At 43.1% G+C, this 20,250-nt stretch overlaps 1 protein-coding gene across 1 annotated transcript in view; it reads right to left on the reverse strand.

The window, feature by feature from the left end:
- VCPIP1 (valosin containing protein interacting protein 1) overlaps positions 1–20,250 on the reverse strand; it is a 40,487-nt gene that overhangs the window by 9,519 nt on the left and 10,718 nt on the right. Inside the window, exon 2 of the mRNA XM_073631758.1 lies at positions 2,207–2,293. Coding sequence (XP_073487859.1) covers positions 2,207–2,293 — 87 coding nt within the window. The remainder of the gene's footprint in view (positions 1–2,206; positions 2,294–20,250) is intronic.

Here is a 20,250-nt window from a genome sequence, read left to right on the forward strand (position 1 = left end):
CGAGAAAGGGCTGTCAGCAACACCTTCTCAACTCCTAAAGGTATGCTGGCAGCGCTGTCCCAGGAGGCTTGTACTGTGCAGGGATGCTGTGCAGGGGGTCTGTGGAAAGTTTTTTCCTGAAACTTCCCTCTTAAAATCAGGGTGCGTGTTATACGCTGATAAATACGGTATGTAAATAAGCATCTCTTAGGTTGATAATTGCTAGAAATTCCCCTTGTTGTAGCGATGCAGGTACAGATAAGACCAATTCTTTCTGGATTATTTGGACCAGTAAGAACGTGCTGAGGACCTTCAAGTCTAGGATGGGGCAAATGTCACTTCTGTGCTTTGGAACCACAAAAAGGTTTGAATAAAAGGCCTGAAAATGTTCTCTGAAGAGAATTAGATTATTCTTATTCTTAGTATTAGAGAGACAAGCAGGTTTGAAGGCATTAGGCAGAGAGGCAGTAGGGAGTTGAGCTCCAGCCTGTTCCCCTCGGACACTACATCCTGGACTCATAAGATCTGAAATGTTCCAAGTCAAGGTGAAAAAAAAAAAAAAAAAAAAAAAAAAAAAAGTTAACAACTGTCCCTGCCCCACAGCCATATGATCCTGCACATCTTCACTAACAAGAGCTGCAAGTGAGAATTTTGATGCAGGGTAGCCAAACTGTCTACTAAGTAGTGCAAGGAGCTCCTGTTTTAAAAGCGGTAGTAAACCGTGGCAGTTTAAAAAAAACAAAAAAAAAAAAAACCCACCTGTAAGGCAATTGTATGATGTGCTAGTACGCATCGCACACTAGCACACTATGAAATACTTACCTTAGAACGATGCCCACCAGTGGTACACTGTTACAGCTGACAGGGCATTCATCTTCCCCTGATATTTCTTCCAGGTCTGCAGGATCTGGCTGTATGAATTGCCGGAGCCACAGTCACGTCACTCCTACACAGTAGGCCAGACCTTTAGCGTGTATGTGCCAGCGACATCGCCAGCTGCATCCAGGATGAATATCTTCTAAACGAGGCTTAGGTAAGCCGTCTTATAAGCTTACCTGTAGGTAAAAAAAAAAAATCAAAGTTCCCATGGCCAAGCTCGACAGGGCAAAAGAGACTGTGGAAGGCCACAGATTTTTTGTCCACTGGGTCTACGAAGGCTGGCTCTTCAACTTGAAATGCAAGGGATTTGTTGAGGCTGGAATCAGCCAGATCCAGCCAAAATACTTTCCACTTTTTATAGTAGGCATTTTTCACTAGGTACTGCTGCACAAACCTCCTGGGAAGTGTATACACTTTGGCCGTGACCAGACTGTGGTCACGGCCAACACAAGCGAAGATTGAACACAAGCGAAGATTGAAGATCCCTAACAGTTCTTGTTCGTTCAACCATTGCCAAAAAAAAAAAAAAAAACGTTACTGTATGTATAGTTTACCACATGTCAGTGCTGATCTCCTGATAATCTAGCTGTCTCTGGCTTCAAAGCTGAGCTACAGTTAAACCGTTAGATACACAAATATAATAGGTGAACTGTTTTACTTAGCAGGATGCGTCATTTTGTTTGGCTAGTATTGTAATCCAAGCACCCCTGCTAGACAACAGAGTCTTGGTCCTTAGAGAATTTCCCTGCTGTCAAGCAATCCAGCAAGGTTCAAGATGCACCATAGCCTGTGATTGGACAAGCACAATGATGTAATTATCACTGTGGTCTTCCCACCTTTGGCATGTTCTATTTTAAAATGAAAGCACCTTACAAAGCAATAGAGAATGACTAGCTTGGTGTGGACACTTTCATGACAAAGAGGTATCTATGCTAGTTCTATGGAAAACACAATAAAAATACATATCTGAAGTGTTTTGTTTGTTTTTTTTTCTTTTAAATGTCTGAAGTGCAGTTTTAATACAGTTTCTTACTGAAACACATATGCAGCATGCGAGGGCAGAGCCCCTGGTCTGTACATGTTCCAGGTCAGCAGTAGCTCAGGAAGCACTGACCTCAAAAGGCACAAGATGACAGCTAGGCAACCAGCACTTGAAGTCTGCAATCGCACATCATGATTATTTTTCATTACATACATTCACTTTCAGTAAAGCTAGCATTTGCCATTAATAATGATGAGCAGAATCCAGAAACATTATTAAACCTCAGTCAATGTCCCCCCCCCCCCCCCCCCCCCATCTAAAATGAGCAACGTAGCACACTGTAAGACAGACATAGTATCACCGTACCCATGTTTTTCTTCATAATATTGTAAAAGACACCTCCCTGCTGGAACAGATGTGGAAGTCCTTTAGCATAAGACCAAACATCTTCCCCTGTAAGAGAAAAAAAAAAAAAAATACAAAAAAAAATTAGTAACAGCACTAACACAGACCTGTTCACTCACACTAAACATCTTCCCCTGCTCAAGTATATAGAAAGTATTCTCAGGAGAGAAAGAGGTAGACACCAATATGAACTGGAGTGTCTTTCTCCATATTTTCGTTTATTTACTAGACGTGCACTGCCGAAAAATGTGGGGTTTTTGGGTCATTAGTTCTTATCGCAATTCATAAATCCGAAAATTCGTAAATCCAAAAATAAGAAAGAAAATACAAAAGAATAACTATTAACTATTATAGGTATTGGAATTTGCTTTTAAATTTGGCGGTTAGTGAACGTACTGAATACGAATATACCCGAAGTTACGAATTTTCCGAATGCCGGAACGGAACAAATAAAAAAAAGTTATTGTTTATTATTATTAATTTGTTACATTCCATTCACTTAGATACGGAATGCGTTATTTCAGATAATTCGGAACTTCGGATAAATCCATATTCCTTACGTTCACTAACAGCCACATTTGATAGGAAGTTCCAATACCTATAATTTAACAGTTAGTAATAAATAAGTTATTAGTTATTTCAGATATTCAAATTTGCCAATATTCAAATTTGCCAATATTTTCAGAAAAATTTGTTAATTTCGATAATTCCGAATTAACAAATTTGTCGAAATTCATAACGAAACAAATTGCACATCTATTATTTACCTGTCCAAATCAGGCCATTGTGCAAAACTAGGAACACAGAATATGCCTTAGGGAAAAAAAAAATAAAAAAATAAAAAAAATCACATACTGTATCTGGAATAGGAGTTCAAAATAGTCATATAAAAAAAAAAAAAACAAAAAAACAAAAAAACAACTTACACTGACTTTGGAGCAAAAACACATTCTGCACAATGGTAACTTTGAAATTGAACACACTTTCGCTGGTCATTTGTTACATATGCAGTATTACTATAAGAAATACTCATCTTTATCCCGCTGGCACGCAGAGCGGCGATCGGTGGCAAGGCGTGTCAATGACACAGCCCATCCCAGAGTGGGGTAAAAAGCCAATGAAATCGGTTCTTTACCATGTGACCGGCTGTGTCCAATCACATCATGTAAACAAAGCGCGGTAACTAGCTGTTACCAGGTTCTCATCCTCACACACAATGAGGAGGAGATTGTGGTGACAGCTAGTTACCACCCAAATCACATTGATTGCCCCTAGTAATAAAGAGGACCTGTCACCAGCCCATCAGAGTACCCATCTCCAGCCCAAAGTACCCAAGTACCTATCTCCAGCCCATCAGAGCAGGCAAGTAGAACATGTTTGTTAATTTACCATGGTTTCCTATGGGACACGTTCACATCTATGCTTTTTTCAGCCCTTTTTTGGAAAGGGTCAAGGATTTTCTTTAAACGCAAAAGGGTGCTTTTTGGGTAAATACCAATCAATGGAGAAGCTGCAGAAAAGCAGGTAGTGCAATGTTGCCGCAATTTGCGTTTTTTAATCTGCCCAACAACAAATTGTCCAAAAGAAAGCATAAAAAATGCAAACTGCAAATTGTAGCAAAATCAGATGTGCAAAAACGTACAGCAAAAAGCACTGCAGAAACAGATCAAAAGCAAACTGCATAGATGTGAACCGAGCCTTATGCAGGCCACACACGTATCGATTTTTGGATGAGAATATTCGTACAAAAAATCTTTGTACATATTTGCTGAATGAAAGAATGTTGTTTGAAAATTTCACTTGCTTTTAACATCCAGTTTTAAAAAATGAATGTAATTTCTGAACAAAAACCACACACACTGTCCGTAAATTCCTTTGACCAAGAAGTTTTCTACTCTGCTCCTTCGAATTTTCCCATCACTGTGGTTGAAAACGAACGTCGATTTGACCCCACTAACAATTAGAAAATTGAACGAAGGTTCTTAAAATTACATTTTTTGAAGGAAGACATGGTTTTTGTATGGCCAGCATAAGCGACAGCAGGCGCAGGTAGCTTTTATCAAGCCACCTGCCTATGAGAAGGGAGTCTGTCATACATAATATATTACAGCACAGGTAAGGACGCTTACTGAGCTCCTGGTCCTCCACCATCCCAAGCCCGATATACGCCCAAACAGTAGCGGCATGTACCCGCCTAAAGCAGAGTTCCAGTCGTAAATGTTTTTTTTTTAAATTAAAAGTCAGCAGCTACAAACACTGTAGTTTCTGACTTTTAATAAGGACACTTACCTGTCCAGGGAGCCTGCGATGTTGGTCCCCCCAAGGCCGATCCGTCCATCAGATCAGGAGCAGGCGACGCCATTTTAAGCCTTGCGGCTTCACTGCCCGTTTCCTACTGCGCCATGCTTTGTGAATGGCCAGCTTGTCTTCTGGGACACACAGGTCCCAGGAGACGGGGGGGGGGGGCTCACCGCACAAAAGGATTTGACGTCCTGCGCCGCAGCCCGGATGGATCGGAAGTACACTAATGTTCTTCATAAAAAAGGTAGGAAGGAAACATACTCTTTTATTAAATATCTAAAAACGAGGGGTGGTCTTTCATTTAAGACCACCTCAAAAGTGGGTGGAACTCCGCTTTAAGTCGTGGGAGACTAAAAACTCCCGCAAAGCAGCTAAAGCTGGTGAAGTACAATCTGAGATCCAGCAATACTTTACAGCAGCAAACAGACAAGGCTCTGGGAGCAAGATGGCGGATACACGAGGCCAGGCTACCGAGACTTTGTCACACCTCTAACAATCATGATGGGAGTGGACATCCACCCAGAGGTTCAGTGGGCACCGGCGGGACGGCTTTCTCTCCAGCATGAAGGCTTGGCATCATCTCGTATGGGGGAAGATGAACCAATGACATTAATACAGGTGCTTCCCATGAGTGCAGATAAAGAGGCTCTTATCTGCAGAGTAGAAGATTCCCATCGTAAGGAACTACAGATCGTGCATGGAGAGATGCAGACACTCTCTGACCGCCTTACAACTGAAGAGACCACGACCTGTGATCTAGAGCAGCGGATAACTGACCTGGAGAGAGACAGGGCTAGTCATGTGGAAATGGCCATAGTACTGCAACTACAAGATTTGGAGGATTAGAGCCACAAAAACAATTTGCGACTCCGTGGCCTCCCAGAAACCGTAGACCAAGAGATCCTCAGTGACAAGGTAAGGGGCATTTTCCATAAGCTGCTGGGCGATGCTATTCCTACCAATATGAAATCGGATAGGGTGCATAGAGCACGGGGCCCTAAAACTACAGAACCCAAGAGTGATCTCCCACCTCCACCATTACATACATAAGGAGACTTTACTTTGGAAGGCTTGGGAGACAGGCTTAGTGGAATTGGATGGTGTGCGAGTTAAAATATTATTATCAAGAGCTACATTACAGCGTAGAGCCCTACTTCGTCCAATCTTGGACCGGATATTGCAATCTGGTTGTACATATCGATGGAGGTTCCCGATTTTGGTTGCAATACGAAAAAATTCTTCCTTTTTTACACTTAGATCACAGACCAATCTCCCGGATCTATGATTTTCTCTGGATATAGAACTCTTCCCGGTTCTTAACTGGTTGCAGTTACTCCCACGGACAGCAGGTCATAGGGGAGCAACGCCCCGCGTGGACAGACATACCTACATAATAAAACAGCCAGGGCAATAGTCGGGAGTTGCCATATTAGACGGACTGTGAGAGACCTAACCGTTTACCAGTATATAAGCTGGCATTATGGACAGACCAATCTACCTGATGAACAAAGGCATTAGGGGGGAAAAAAAAAAAGGGAAGAACTACTGAGGGACACCAAGGACTCTGTAGTATTAAGGCCGGGGGTGGTATTCCCCCACGTGCATAACTGAATGTCCTTTTTTTTTTGTTTTTTATATGGGGGTTGTTGACTCTCGATGAGGATGGGGTCTGATTGCTATATATATATCACGTAATTTAACACTCCCCTGTGAGGAAAATTTAGAACTCTATACCGCCCCCCCCCCCCCCCCCCCCACATATGGTCAACTAGAGACTGGCTAGTAAGTTTATATCATTCTGGGTGGTTGGAGGGTGGTGCCCTCTGGTTGGTCTCTTGAGGTGTCTGGATGGTGAGGGAGGCCCGAGGAAGTGCGTGAGGGGAGTAGTGGATGGCGACAGGTGAGGGAGTGGGATGGAGAGATGAGGTGAATGAGAGAGAGATACAATGGATTATTGAGGCCTGGGTTGGCTGTGTTGGGAATGGAGAGTGGGTGAATGGGAGTGATCTGGGTAGGGGGACGGAGGACCTGGGGGCTTCATAAGAATACGGGATACGGGTCAGGAGGCTAGGGGGTGGGGTCTCACTTTCAATTAGAGAGATATAGATTACGGGGAACGGGTGGGGGACCTTGGCCAGTGTTGAAAGAGCTAATGAACATTGTCTGTCTCTCCCCCCCCCCCCCCATATTACCCTTAATCCAACAACAGGAAAAAACGGAGCCAAGTAGAATATAGAAGATAGGTGACCACGACCCTCAACTCCTACCTAGAGTGAGAGGATAGGGAAGTATATAGATGAGGTTAATAAGATGAACACCATTTATGTGAGGAACAGCGTATAGGTGAGCTGTTAGGAGGAATAGATTAGACAGGTAGTAGAACTAGTAAGGAGGTCAAAAGGTGGCGTAGGATATTGTACAATTAGATTGAACCAGAGTGTAGGTTACACTCTGGAAGGAGGAAAGTGTTATTAAAACTTGTCTAATAATTATGCGATCAAGAGTCTGGACTTGGAGATAAACACCTTCCGATATAGGAAGGAGAAAGTATAACTGTGGCGGCTGGCCCGGAAGTGGTTAAAGGAGTTGTAAAGTCTCACGTTTTTTTCACCTTAATGCATTTTATGCATTAAGGTAAAAAACATGCTATGCTGCAGCAGCCCCCCGCCTCTTTTTCTTACCTGAACCCGATCGTTCCAGCGAATGAGCCCTGCAGCTCCAGCCTCTATCTCGGGTCCTCACTGGACAGATTGATAGCAGGAGCCATCGACTCCCACTGCCGTCAATCAAATCCAGTGACAAGGGGGGAGGGGCCGAGTCCTGCTGTCTGTGTCAATGGACGCAGGAGCGCGCCTGCACTAATGCCCCCGTAGAAAGCGGCACTCCGTGGGGGCACTCGAAGAGGAGGAGGAGGAGCGCCACCGAGAAACCCCAGAAAACGAGGATCAGGGCCGCTCTGTGCAAAGCCCTTGCACAGAGCAGGCAATTATGACATGTTTGTAATATAACAAAAAAAAAAAAAACACACAAAACACACACTAACCTTTACAATGACTTTAAGAAGGAGCTGTCTAATCGACCTAATCGGTCTAATAGAATAGGAAACAGTGTGTCCTCAAAAAGACCTGTGGGCAGAGCAAAAGAGGGACTCTGACAAGTAGACTTTTACAGCCCTGACCTACATCCAAAGTATGGCAAATTTCCTTGTCAAGTTTTGGGGTATGACAGAGTGAAGGAACAATAATGTCTTCATTGGGGCACAAGAGCAGCAGCTCTCCCAGCCCTCTCCCTCCTTAAAAGCTACTGCTGCTGTCACACAGCTCGGAAGCAAGCCTGCGTGAATCTCCCATAGCAAGCAGGTTGCTATGGGGGCCACTCGGTGAGGGGGAAAAAGTGACAGCGGGGTACCCCAGAAGAAAAGGATCAGGGCAATGCTTTTGCACAGAGCAGGGAAGTACGATTTAAAAAAAAAAAAAAAAAAATTTTAAACAAAGGAGCGCTTTTCGTCTCATAACTACTTTGTACTTGTGTATAACAAGAAAAGGCTCTTTACAAGAGAGCGGCTATCTCAAACACAGCCTTAGGCTTAATGTACGCGGGACATTTTAAAACCTCTCCTGAACGATTTAAATTGACAGATAGTATCCAACGTATAAAAACGTCAGTTTTGCCGCATTTACATGCCACGTTTGGAAGCTTTTGTTTTTTTTAAATAGTCAAAAATGTATCTCCATTAAAAACGCCTGTAAAATGTTAAAATGAAAAACATCTAAAGGAAAACGCTGCTAAAACGCGAGTTACCGCATTTACAAGCTGTTACAGGCATTTGGCGTTTCAAATGCCTCTAAACAACCGTCTGAACCCATTTTTTTGCATTCCAAAAAATGCATCTAAACTCAATTGCCTAGAAACTACTATGAACAACCCTGGGTACATGTACTGATAAGGTAACTGGAGGAGAGTTCAGGGGCAGCTGATAAAAATGCCCCACTGCGCCTAAACGTCCATTTACCAGCAGCAGTGTACATGAGGCCTTGCAGATTTGATGGCAGAAAAAGGAAACCTAAAGACCCATACAAACGATCAGAAAATTGGAAGAAAAATACTGCTTTCAAAGCAATCGTATGATAATCTGATCGTTGGTACACAGCTTTCATCCAAATTTATCTGAAGGGACAAACATGAAAATTTTTCTCGTACGATACCAGATCGTACGATTTTCGTTAGATCAGTACAGTTTTCATCTGAAGATACAAAAGAAATACATTACATCATTGAATATTTATTTTGTCGTACGAGAATTTTCATACTTTAGTTAGCTCTTCTTTTTTGATATGAAGACCATTTGTCCGATAATCTCATCCTATGTACCAGGCTCTAAAGTGAGGTCTTCTAACAGAATATGTCTAATCGGTTCACAAGGGGGGCCTCTGAAGAACAAAGATCACTAGATTAAGATCCCAAGGTGTTATAGGTCAAATCGGGGGAATTATATGAGGAACTCAATGTAGAAAAGTTTGATGAGGGTTTGAGAGATTTCTGGAAACAGATGGGCAGAAACCTGTCCCTTGAGGGTACTTGGGGCCAGATGCTGGTCAAGACCAAACTGTAGAAATTCCAAAATGCAAGTGATAAGAGCATTCCCTAAGCGTTCTATTCTCGCAATATGCAAAGTAAGCCTTCCTGCCAATGCTATTCTATATGTCAAAACGTGTAAGATTGGGCTTAGAGACACTTTAAGACTCCCCATTTGTTTAACCCCAAACTGTTCAGCATTATTGTTCAAATACATAAAGACAACAGAGAGAAATGAGAACCGAAAGTATCATTGACAGACAGACCAAAATAACACAGTCAACAGGTTCAGAGTATAGGATGAATCAACAACTTTTAATCACTGAGCAAACATCTGGCCTTGTAGCAGTTAGATGAGAGATGACAACCTTGGCCTTTACTCAATACCGCCTGCAACCATCATCTATGACAGCCAGACCTTTAAGTCAACTTGAATCATGTATACAAACCTAGGCTGCACTGAACACACATTCTGTCAATATCATCTTCATTCATCCCAAGTTAACAATGTCTGAGACCCGGGGTGAAAATATCTAGTGAGTGCTCGTGTGTTTGGAGTTCCAGCTATGGATATCACGTTTGGCGAGAAACACCAGGAAAGCATGATGAGACTGTTGTGAAGCACTTTATACAATATTGATATCAGTGTGGGGGACTTGACAATATGCCATTTTAGGCCCGGTTCACACTGGTGCGACACGCGCTCCGACTTTGAGAGCATGTCACATGACAAGTTGCGCCACTTTACTTGCAATGGAACTGTTCTAGCAGGAAAAAGGTTCCTCACTACTTTTGGACCGACTTCGGCATGACTTGTATTGACTTCTGTTACCCACTTGCGGACCGTTCATCTACTGCGGCAGCTCTGTGCCAGATCACGTATGTGATCTGACACTTCCGGGTCTGGGGCACACGCCACTGGCAACCCGCTCCCACTGTATTTCCACACAGCAGGAGCCCAGCAACAGGTACTGTGGACTCAATGTCTGGTGGCATCCGCCAATTACACAGGGCACAGGCAGAACAACAATCTGCCTATGTAAACGAGGCAGATTGTTGTTCTGTTAGAAAGGAAGGTACTAATCCTGTATTTCTGATAAGCAGGAAAACGGATACATGTCTTCCCCTAGTCAGAGCATCTTCCCCACAGTGAGTAAGCACAACCTAGGCACACAGTTAACCCTTTGATCGCCCCTGAAGTTAACCCCTTCCCTGCCAGTGTCATTAATACTGTGACCGTGCATATTTTTTAGCATTGATCACTGTATTAGCGTCACTGGTCACTAAAAAGTGTCAGTTAGGTGTCCGATGCAATATCGCAGTCGCGCTATAAGTCACTGATCGCAGTCATTACTAGTAAATAAAAATATAAAAATAAATAAATAGAAATATCCCATAGTTTGTAGATGCTATAACTTTTGCGCAAACCAATATACGCTTTTTTTTTTTTACCAAAATTATGTAGCAGAATACACATTGGCCTAAATTGATGAAGAAATTTGATTTTTTACATTTTTTTATTGGGTACGATTTATAGCAGAAGGTAAAAAGATTGACAGTCTTTGTTAATAGCGCAAAAAATAAAATACCAGAGGTGATCAAATACCACGAAAAGAAAGCTCTATTTGTGGGGGAAGAAAAAAAAAAAAAAAAATTGTAGTTGGGTACAGCTTCACATGACCGCGCACCTCATGGTTTGAGTAAGCGCTAACTTTAGTGCGAAACACGTTACCTTTATTGTTCCTGTCATAACTGATGTAAAATTTTAATGCTTCAATAAAGATACCAAGGAGTGCAGCAATATTCTGGATTTAGTATGTTACTGAATCTCACAGACGAGCTGTGCAGCACCCTGGGATCCAGTTCACAACATGTGAGAGTCACTCACCTAGAGCGGCATTTCTTTGGCTTTACTGATCCAAGAACCATGGAAAGCAAATATAGAACACATTTGAGATTACATTTCAAGACTTCAACTGGAATAAAGGGTGTTTTTGTGCGCTAATCTGGAGTTCAGCTCTAAAGAAAAGTTGTCACAATTTGGCTCAGCCATTAATCGAACACGGGGGTCAGCAATCCATCAATCGTGAGCAGGCGACAGGTAGATCAAACACGTCCCTGCCTTGCCAACCTTCCAGTGCTTTCCCCCAGAGCAGCGCAGGCTCAGTCAATACTAGGCTACAGAGGCAATCCCTGTACCACAGCTGCATGTATACAAGGGGCTTATGCAAGCTTCTGGAATAGCTTGGGGAGCTTTGGCTCTTCTCTGAACAAGCCTGAGCTCTCCCTCGGAGTTTAGTATACTCAAGCCACTAGCCCCCGCTCCGATCCATCCAAGGCACTTGTGGGTGATATCATGTGGGATGGACAAAAGGAGGGCTGGCGGGGGATCAGAGCTCTGCCACAGCGACTTCCCTGCACCACTCTGCATCAGAAATCAACATATGTGCCCTGTTGCCATTACAATACCATGCCCTCATGACACCCACCTCCCCCCCAGTACCGTGCTCTACTGACCCCTTCCCCCCCTCCTGTAGTACCGTGCGCTCCTGACACCCAACACGTGCTCTCCCAACACCACCCCCCCCCCCAATACCGTGCTCTCCTGACACCCCCACCCCAATACCATTGCTCTCCTAACACCCCCCCCCAAATACCATTGCTCTTCTAACACCCCCCCCCCCATACCATTGCTCTTCTAACACCCCTCCGAATACCATTGCTCTCCTAACAACCCCCCCATACCATTGCTCTCCTAAACCCCCCCCCCCCCCCAATACCATTGCTCTTCTAACACCCCCCCCCCCAATACCATTGCTCTTCTAACACCCCCCCCCCAATACCATTGCTCTTCTAACACCCCTCCGAATACCATTGCTCTCTTAACACTCTCCTAACACCCCCCCCCCCCAAATACCATTGCTGTCTTAAACCCCCCCCCCCCCCCCCCAACACCATTGCTCTCCTAACCCCCCCCCCCCCCCAATACCACTGCTCTCCCAACACCCCCCCCCCCCACAATACCATGCTCTCCTGACACCTCCCCACCATCCCCCCAACACCATTGCTCTTCTAACACTCCCCCAATACCATTGCTCTCCTGACAACAACCCCCCCCCCCCCCCCAATACCATTGCCCTCCTGACACCCCTGCACCATACCTTCCTGATCCCATTCTTTCATGTCAAATAAGCCTCCGAAGCTAAAAGCAATGGAAACAAATGTGAAGTTCAATTACACGGCAATCTTATATAGTCGGGCAGATAGTGTGGCTAACCATCAGAAGTAAAAAAAAAAAAAAAAAAAAACCCAAACCAAAATATTAAATTTCCTGGCTAGTTAATACCGAGTTTACAGTTTAAACAGTTGGAAAAACAAAATTCATACAAAAGAAATAACGCATATCGCAATCACAAATCCACAGACATGGGTATGCTAGTTACATTTTTTTGATTTGATTTAAAGTGCATAGCCACAAGTCTGCATCAAGAAAGCCAAACATTAACAAACTAACACTGTTTACAATGTGAAGAGTCAGCAGACACTTGCAAATATGCTGCACACATTTAGACTTATGTAACGCATTGCCCTAAGAAACATAACATCTGCAAAATAAACAAAAGCCAAGAACTCAAAGTACTGCGAGGATAAACACACAGGATAGCCAGCATTTCTGCACTGTTCTCTGATCCACTGACTCCTAGCTAGCAGAGACTGCCTGATTCTCTCTCAGCAGCGGATGGCCCAATCTGGATTAGATACGGCCACACATAACAGTGCAGGTGGGTACTGACCACACAGTATGAAATCAATGTTACAAGAGCCAAATAAACATCACTATAAGCAATATAACCCTTGAACAACCATCTTTAACCACTTGCCTACTGGGCACTTATACCCCCTGCCTGCCCAGGCCAACTTTCAGCACTGTCACACTTTGAATGACAATTGCACAGTCATGCAACACTGTACCCAAACATTTTTATCATTTTTTTCACACAAATAGAGCTTTCTTTAGGTGATATTTAACCACTTGCCGACCGCTGCATGCTGATATACGTCTGTACAATGGCAGCGGTGGGCAAATGGGCGTACCTGTACGTCCCCTTTAAGAGCCGGGGATAACAGGCGCGCACACGCCGCCACGTACAGCGTACCTGCGGGACTCCATGTCTGCCGGTCTCCTGGCGATCGTGTCACGGAGCCTCAGAACAGGGAAGTGCTTATGTAAACAAGGCATTTCCCCGTTCTGCCTTGTGTCATGACAGAGATCACTGCTCCCTGTCATCGGAAGCGGTGATCGCTGTCATGTGACTTGAAGCCCATCCCCCCAGTTAGAATCACTCCCTAGGACACACTTAACCCCTTCATTGCCGCCCTAGTGGTTAACCCCTTCACTGCCAGTGTCATTTACACAGTAGTCAGTGCATTTTTATAGCACTGATTGCTGTATAAATGACAGTGATCCCAAAAAAGTATCAAAATTGTCCGATGTTTACGCCATAACGTCGCAGTCCAGATAAAAATCGCAGATTGCCGCCATTACTAATAAAAAAAAAAATAAAAAATGCCATAAATCTATCCCCTATTTTGTAGATGCTATAACTTTTGCGCAAACCAATCAATATACACTTATTGCGTTTTTTTTTTTTTTTTTACCAAAAATATGTAGAAGAATACAGATCGGCCTAAACTGAGGGAAAAAAAAAAAAAAAAAGTTTATATATTTTTGGGGGATAATTACTAATTATTATAGCAAAAAAAGTAAAAAATAATGCGTTTTTTCAAAATTGTCGCTCTTTTTCTGATTATGGCACAAAAAATAAAAAATGCAAAGTGATCAAATACCAAAAGAAAGCTCTATTTGTGGGAAAAAAAAAGGACGTCAATTTCGTTTGGATACGTCGCACGACCGCGCAATTGTCAGTTAAAGAAACCCAGTGCCAAATCGCAAAAAGTGCTCTGGTCATGAATGGGGTAAAATCTTCCAGGGCTGAAGCGGTTAATCACCACCGTTTTGTTTTTTTTTTTTTGCTTAAACAAAAAAAAAAAAAAAAAAAAAAAAATTCATAGTTTGTTTTTGCAAATAGATGTTTGCAAACAGGTGATTTTTCTCCTCCACTGACGTGCACCGATCAGCACTGATCAGGAGGCACCGATGAGGCTGCACTAATGGACACTACTGATTGGTAACACTAATGAGGCACTGATAGGTGGCACAAGTAACACTGATTAGCAGCATTGGACGGCAATGTTGGGACCGATGCCCCTGTAACAGAAACTTCTTAACAGCGTTCTTCTTTTCTCCTCACACTGTCAGCGCAAGGGGAAAAAAGCTGACAACTGGCTTCTGGTTACTTACTTGATCAGCTGTTATTGGCTGACAGCTGATCACGTGGTAAAGGGCCGCTGTGATTGGCCCTTAAGAGTTCCGCCGACATTTTTTTTTTTATAAAGTCAGCAGCTACAAAATACTGCAGCTGCTGACTTTTAAAATATGGACACTTACCTGTCCAGGGCGCCCGCGATGTCGGCACCCGAAGCCGATCTGTCGCTCGGCTCTCGGGTGCTGCCGCCATCTTCGGTAGGGGAACAGGGAAGTGAGGCCTTGCAGATAGCCACAGAATCTGCGTAGATACCCGCAGATTCTGCGGCTATCTATGCTCGGAAGTGGGTGTAAATACCAGTAATATACAGGTATCTGCACCCCCCTCCCCCCTGAAAGGTGCTAAATGTGACATCGGTGGGGGGTGGGGTTTCGAAAAGCGGAGGTTCCATTTTTGTGTGAACTTCCGCTTTAACCCCAGTCTGTGATCAGCTGAGTCAGAAGGACTTGACAATCACAGAGCGCGCAACGGGACAGCAGGAGCACATCCATGGACACCCTCCTGGCAAAGTAAGCCCGAGGTGTAGCTGTCTTTCGGCTATAGCGTAGGTGGGAAGGGGTTATAGTAGTTCAAAAAATTTTTTTTTTTACCTTAATGCATTCTCTGCATTAGCACAAAAAACTTGAGGCAGAGGTAGGGGTGTGGCTTGCCAGCACTGTGTGTGTCTATGAACATACACAGCCCGAATGAGCAGCAAGTGCTCCCTTAGCACCCGACTGGCTAATGAGGCACCTGGATGAGAGGGAACAGTGCCGGAAGCGGAATGCAAAAGAGGACATAAGAAATGGCTATATGAAATTTCCCTGTGCTTTGGAAAACCTAGTAAACCTCCTCCCATTAAGAGCCACCATCCAAAACTTTGAGTGTCTGGTAGATCTCAATTCCAGCCATCACCGTGAGCCACCATTCGGGAACCAATAGGAGTGGTTCTTGATCATGTACAGGCTAGAGACTTCAATAAAAAAAAAAAAAAAAAAAAAAGCATTTAGCCTGCAGATGGCACTGCAGCCTGGAGGTTGAAGTGTTCATCTGTTTAAAGCAATAGTAAACTCCCTTGTATTATTTTTACCTACAGGTAAGCCTATAATAAGGCTTACCTGTAGGTAAAATGAATATCTCCTAGAACATACACCATTTAGGAGATATTCACCCTGCATGCAGCCAGTTATGTCACCTGCGCATGCGCTCTGAAGGTCCGGCATACCTTGCCAGAGCTTTGTGCCGGAACCAAGGGTTCTGGCACGCATGCATGAGAGTGACCCCAGAAGACAGACGGGGGAACGTCAGCCCTCTCAGCTGTGACCGAACAGCGTGGAAGGCTTCGCTCCAAGCCAAGTATTTCATAATGTGCTAGCATGCATTTTTTCTTCTTTTTTTTTTTACAAGCCACACAGCTGCAGTTTACAACCGCTTTAATATGACATTTGTCAGATACAATTACAGCCCTAAAATTTGAAAAAAATAATTTTATTACATTTACGCACATTTGACAGCCTATATAAAAACTGAAATTTTACTTATAAATATCCTTATATTCATATAAACTATTAATGAATGCAAATTACAATTATGCTTGGATTCCAGGGCCAAAATAAGCAGCATCAGGTAACTTGACAGTACTTCATTACTAATTTGCATACATTAATAGTTTATTTGATTATAATGCTGATCAAGTAAGGGAATATGCAAGCACAACTGTATACATTTAAAAAAAATTATCAGAAAGCAAATAGCATGCTGTGCTTGTGCGTGGTAGAAACAGTCACCAGGCGGCTTTGATAATGCATGGAGACGATTGTAGTAATGGACAGATGAGCTCTCACATACACATTAACTCATGATCACCTGCTTGGCAGCTTACTGAGAAGTATGCACATCCATGTAAGCAACAAGAGCCCATACCCTTTTCTTCCCTTTCTATACCTTTCCCATGAGTTTTATGCATGAATATGAAGGAGACAAGGAGTAATATCTGCACAAATAAAAAATTTAAAAATGTATACTTCCCTCTTATCTAGCTAAATATGTTAAAAACAGTTGTGAGAGAGACCTAAGGAGCTGCGACACCTAAGGAGCTGCGACGGCTTCAACAATATCCAAGACTTTGCCCTGTAAGAAGTATAAAGATCAGGAAAGCCAGATTGAAGTCAGATATCCTTATCTGTATACTTGTTCAACATCAGTTACATTTCTAAAGCAAGAAGAGCAACACAACTGCCTGACATCTGGCATTTTCAGGATAAGCCGGCAATTGAAACCGGTTTTCAAAAAAATAGCAACAGGTATTTTTAACCACCTTCTCTACCTATTGTACTAAAAAAGCTGCTGGAGAGGGAGTGGGTGTTCTAGGTCAATATTAGAAGCATCCTTTTGCTTGCTGTTGGTGCATGTGCTTCATTACAATGCATCCGGTGGTCATTAAACAGCGGAGATCACAGGCTTTTTTGCACATTTTTATAGTGGCATTTGTTTGACTGAGCCCCCTTTCGCTCCAAAAACGCGCTAAAGCAGCTCATGCACCAAATTTTGGCACGTAGCCAAGCGCATTTTGCGGCAGTCATTTTTGTGAATACACAACTGCTACCTGTGTTTGGGGTGCCACTAAGATATAATGGTACCACAAGCGTGTCGTACATTTGCAGAAATGTGCACAGAAGCCTTAAGTTTTACATTTTTAATCATAGCGATAGGTCCAACCTTTCAACCTGACTGCTGCAGTCTTAAACACTTTGCCTTCAGAAAATGTGTTTTTTTTTTTTTTTTTTTTTTACTTCACTAAAGCATACATAACCTTGGATAGAAAGGAAGAACACATCCAAAAAAAAAAAAAAATGCTTTCTAAAATTCTTAGCCTCGGTTCACACTACAAATCAGGAGTGTAGTGTGAACAGAGGCTAAGAATTTTGGAAAGCATTTTTTTTTCCCGCCTTTTTGGATGTGTCCTTCCTTCCTGTTCAATTCTCGATTCAGTGTGGTGCGATTTGAGACCGTTCATTTTGAAAGGACTCAAATCACACTGCATCAAAGTTGTGCATGCAGCAACTGCAACCAGATCGCATACTATTCTACCATGCTCTCCAGTGTGGGCAAACGCACTACGATTGCGACCTGCTTTTTGGGATGTCGATGACCTCTTAGCGCTGAGAGTACACAAATAGGTGGCCTGTCGGCAGGTGGGCCTTAACGCTGAGAGGAAGCGTAATTGCCTACCAGAATGTAAACAAACCTGTGCAAAGAGCACGCACCCGGCACAGTTACTGGCGACTAATGAAAAGCTCACGATCACTGCTTGTAATCGGGAACTTTCCAATCATGCGACAGCCAACCACAGCAGTCACACGATCATAAGCCCTTCCCCGACTCCTGACATCAAAAAACCCTTAAAAGGAGTTAGGATTTGCACTGATGTGCTGCAGATCGCAAGGGCAGTGCAGGAAAGCACACACAGACTGTGGGGTTTCCCACACTGCATTCCTTGAACCGAAGCTTAAGCCCCGTACACACCATTAGAAAATGACGCTTTCGAATCGATCATACGATAATCTAATAGTACACAGCATTTGAGAGCCAATCACGACAGTTCATCCAATATTATCCGAAAAGACAAAAACACGAAAAATGTTCTCGTGTGATACCAGATTGTACAATTTTCGTTTTGTCAGTACAATTTTTGTCCGAAAACACAACACAAATACATTACATCACTTGCGACATTCGTCTGATAATCTCATTGTGTGTACCAGGCAAGAAGCTAGTATTCTACGGCTTGATTTTTCGTTGCAGCCATGTCTTTCCAGCTGTATGCCAGAGCTCTGCTTCTATGGAAATTATCTCTGAGGCCAATAGATCGAACAGCAGCAGTAGCTTCTGGGATATTTTCAAATGGAAGAGCTGATCAACACATACCTCCTATTATTTGATCACCGCTAAATACTGGGATGTGCTCATCAGGGGACAGAGATGCACTTACAGGTATTTTTCAATTTTGGAACTTATATGTAGTCAATGCTCATCTCTGTTCTCTATTTTAAATTGTTTAAAGTCGCAGTCCTTGTTCAGGGCTAGGACTTCAACATCTGAAAGTGTAACTTTGGTAAAACAATTTATATTATAATTAGATAGAGAAAATATATATATATATATATATATATATATATATATATATATATATATATATATATATATATATATATATATATATATGCCAGATAGTAGCTTTGTCTCTTTGTCTAGAATTCTGCTGTAAGACATGAACAGGCCCAGTATCATTAGTGGAAAACTGTTAGGAAAAACAGCGAGTCAACCACATGAGCAGGAAATGATATTGATCAAGGTGTTCTGTACACAACATGTAAGGAACGCCCACTGTGTTGCCATGGTCACAAGGAAACAAAATATGATTATCTGGCAATTTAACAAAATCAGATGGCTGTGGACTGAAATAGAAAAGTGGCTTGTGAAATAATTATTTTCTATCAAGTTTGTCAGTGAACAGACTAAAATCTTTCACCACCTTTAACCTCCACAAATGACCGTAAAGACAGAATGCACCTATTCAGTACTAATTTAGTAGCGCCTCTGGGGGCACAAAAAAAGGGGGGGGGGGGGGGTTTGGGTGGTTTGAGGGTGCCTGTGTCAAAAAAAAAATTATAAGCACCATTGTCATTTTCAGGTTAGTGTTCCTGATATTCGGGCTTCTATTGTTAAAGGCCAACTCAACCTTTAGCAACATGTTTCGCCAGTATTTAGGGTGTAAGATGCTGCTGAGCTCCCCCATCCCCTGACAGAATGTAGGAGTAGTTCTTCCCTGCAGCAGCCGTTACCTGTATAATTGCACAATTCTGCCTGCACAGCCGTGTTATTCATTGTGCCAGTGTCCTGTCAAAATAGCCAATTCGTCATAATCTCCAATCACGTCACTGACGGTTACTGTAAAGCAACAGTAATTGGAGATTGACAAGTTGCTGTTTTGACACAACACCAGCAAGCGTATACACTCCAGTACACAATATTATGAGCAGACATTGTTAGTCCGTTCAATACTAACAACATGGCTGTCCCCAAGGCGGCGGCAAATTTTTCCTCCTTAGCAGCTGTTCTGTCAAAACAGCAAACTCTTCGTGTACTGGAGTGTATATGTTTGCCAATGTTGTGTCAAAACAGCAACTGGTTAAAATCTCCAATTACTGATGCTTTAGAGTAGGGATCGACCGATTATCGGTGCAGCCGAAATTCACTTCTTTATAAGTATCGGTCAAAAAAGTGACTGATGTCACTTCAAGGGGTTTTACCGGGTTGGGTTGATGCATACAGCTGCATGCATCACCCCGGTACCGATCTTTAGGGCCAGTTCACACCAGATGCAGTTCCGTGCACTTTTTTTCTGCACTGAAAATGCATGCACAGTGTTTTCCATGTATTCCAATGGCTCTAGTTCACACCATGCAGTCAGTTTCCAGTCAGTTTCTGGTGCTGAAACTAACTGGAAACTTACTGCATGGTGTGAACTAGAGCCATTGGAATACATGAAAAACACTGTGCATGCATTTTGCGCAGAAAAAAAAAAAAAAAAAAAAAAGCACACGGAACTGCATCTGGTGTGAACTGGCCCTTAGAGCGGACAGTCGACTTTATTATAATAATAACCAATGCGGCTCAGCAGCCGCTTGGCTGTTATTACAAGCAACGGGAGGAGATGCCCCCCGCTCGCCCGGCTCCCCCCCCCACCGGGTGGCCCGAGCA

Source organism: Aquarana catesbeiana, linkage group LG05 (genome assembly GCF_042186555.1).
Source record: "Aquarana catesbeiana isolate 2022-GZ linkage group LG05, ASM4218655v1, whole genome shotgun sequence".
Taxonomy (NCBI): Eukaryota; Metazoa; Chordata; class Amphibia; order Anura; family Ranidae; genus Aquarana; species Aquarana catesbeiana.